Source organism: Ciona intestinalis, chromosome 1 (assembly GCF_000224145.3).
Source record: "Ciona intestinalis chromosome 1, KH, whole genome shotgun sequence".
Lineage (NCBI taxonomy): Eukaryota > Metazoa > Chordata > Ascidiacea > Phlebobranchia > Cionidae > Ciona > Ciona intestinalis.
In genome coordinates this window covers 234,488-236,862 of record NC_020166.2, presented here as the reverse complement: position 1 = coordinate 236,862, position 2,375 = coordinate 234,488, and the positions used below count along the sequence as shown (strand labels likewise).

Here is a 2,375-nt window from a genome sequence, read left to right as displayed (position 1 = left end):
AACACGATCATGATATATTTGGATATTTTGTGTTAAAGGTGTCCCATCTTTCCCCACCCTACTATATTTTATATTATGTGCTAAAGGTGTCCCATCTTCCCCCACCCCACTATATGTTGTTTCTTATGAAGTTCGTTTCTTTTATACCTCCTTTAAATTCAGAGTTTACTTATAACAGCAAGGCTTAAGGTGCATTCATTAAAATTTAGCAAAGTTCGAAAACATATACCGCTGGTATTGATAACAGGCATTATATTTAATTTGAAGACATGTCGTATATATGACCTGCAAGTAATATAAAGATTATACGCCTACTTTTACAAGAAAACCATATATAGTACTGTGGAGTAAGATGGGACACCTTTAGCACATAATATCCAAATATCCTGATCATGTTTTAAACAAATAACAACGGTCTATGGGAGTCGTTAGGATGCGTTTTTTTTAAATCTTTAAATGTTCTTTGTTTACTACCAAATAGAGGGAGAAAATAAAATGAAAATGTTTCTGATCTTCCCCCACCCTACTATATAGCGTGTTATATACTATACATTGTACATATGCAGATATACACAAATTAAACATTAGAAAGCAATTACCGGGTGTACTGCTTTTCCCCTCTGATCCGCTTGCTTGACTCGCACCTGTTGCATAAAAAGAATCAAAATAATCTATTCAATCTAAACACAAAAGACCACTAAACTGTAGGTCGCATTAAACAAACCCGGCTTTTTATCAAACTGTGGGTAAATATTACTGTGGGGTAAGATGGATTCTGTTAGCATCTAAATTCCATTTCCTATGAACCTGTTTCGAACATTTTTTCATATATTTCTGTAAATATTCTTTGTTTACCAAATGGGACGCAAAAAGTGAATATTACAATCTTACCCCACTCTATAGTCTATACCATAACATAATTCCTAATAAATTTATAAAATTTAGTTTTCATTTCAACCAAAGACTGTTTAATCTATATCATTTTAAAAGCTATAGCTCACGTCATCACCTTAAAATATATTTAAGTGCATGACACGCCCACACAGAATAGAAAAACTCCCAGAACGTATTTTCTTACCGCCTGCTCCCTTGCTAATTTCAACATCATAAGCCATAAAAGCAGAATCTTTCATTTTAACATCTTTGACGTTTACTGACCCCCCTTCTTTTTGTGTTTCCTGGATTTCTGTAAATAAAAATATTTTAGTTTTGTGTCTGCAAACGTACCCCATACACATCAAATAATTGTTTTCTTTTATAGATATCCGTGTTATAACCTTTTTATCCTCGCATGGTGGGGCAACGACAGTCGTTATAACACGGGTGTTCTGTTTCATACACCTCGTGTCCGCTTACAAGTTACCACGTATGTAACTTTGTGGGTGATTATAAAATATTTCTGTTTGACTGACAATTTAAACAATCCATAACGGGTCACTGGGTAAAAACACACATACGAACACAATGGTAGCAGCGACAAGCCTCGAACCCGTTTGGTCAAGAGGAGGCGAGACCCCTATTCTTCCACGGCCGAATCAATAAATTGACATATGTAACACATTTGACCGAACAAGTAGTATTTACCTTTGCACGAAATTATATTGAACTGCTTCAGATCGCCCAGTATGTCAGAATGCTGTTGTATTATATCACTGACTTCATCCTTAAGCTCTTGCAAGAACATTCCATTCTCCAATCTGCGGCGAAGAGCGCGTTCTTTGTCAGGTTCAGTTGAAATCACAAATGCAATGCTGCCAGGGAAAAATGGGCCAGCGTTGTATCCAAGCCTGTGCAAGCCATAAGCGATCGCCGTTACCGAACCACCTACGATCAACAAACGTTGAACAGTAAACTGCCGGAAAATTGCAGTCGTAATCGTGTACACGTTGCCTTCAATGTGTGCTACAAAGTTTCCCCGTTCATTCACTTCCAATCTGGAATCCCCACGAGAAACTTTAAGGTTAATTCTAATTTGTGACGTAGCCACTGCTGCCACGTCACCAACACCACTATCGGCCGAAGAAATAGCCACAGTTCTGTCTGCCATGTTTCAGGTTTTGAGATAAATGCCTGCGCAAAAAAGTTAAATGCCTGCGCAAAAGTTATACATGGTTAAATTTTGATTAAATTATAACTTAGTTAATTTTTGTTTAAATTATTACAAGATTCGATTTTGTTTAAAGTTAAACGCCTGTGTAACAGCTAATATATGGAAGTCAGTTAAAACCTTGTAATTATTAAATAAAAATGACTTAAATTATACCTGAAAGTAAGGTAAAAATCTTGAAAATATTTAATAAGGAATCCATAAAACTAAACAGGTTTAATTTCAATTGAAAGCCATATAGGAACACGCATACATATAAGCACATACA

The 2,375-nt window shown here is 35.7% G+C and overlaps 1 protein-coding gene across 1 annotated transcript in view; it reads right to left on the bottom strand.

The window, feature by feature from the left end:
- Nucleotides 1-2,110, bottom strand: part of LOC100183163 — a 3,456-nt gene extending 1,346 nt beyond the window's left edge. Inside the window, exons 1-3 of the mRNA XM_002126609.4 lie at nucleotides 1,585-2,110; nucleotides 1,079-1,186; nucleotides 600-644 (exon numbers count right to left, since the gene is read on the bottom strand). Coding sequence (XP_002126645.1) covers nucleotides 600-644; nucleotides 1,079-1,186; nucleotides 1,585-2,047 — 616 coding nt within the window. The 5' untranslated portion in view covers nucleotides 2,048-2,110. The remainder of the gene's footprint in view (nucleotides 1-599; nucleotides 645-1,078; nucleotides 1,187-1,584) is intronic.
- Nucleotides 2,111-2,375: the final 265 nt, after the last annotated feature.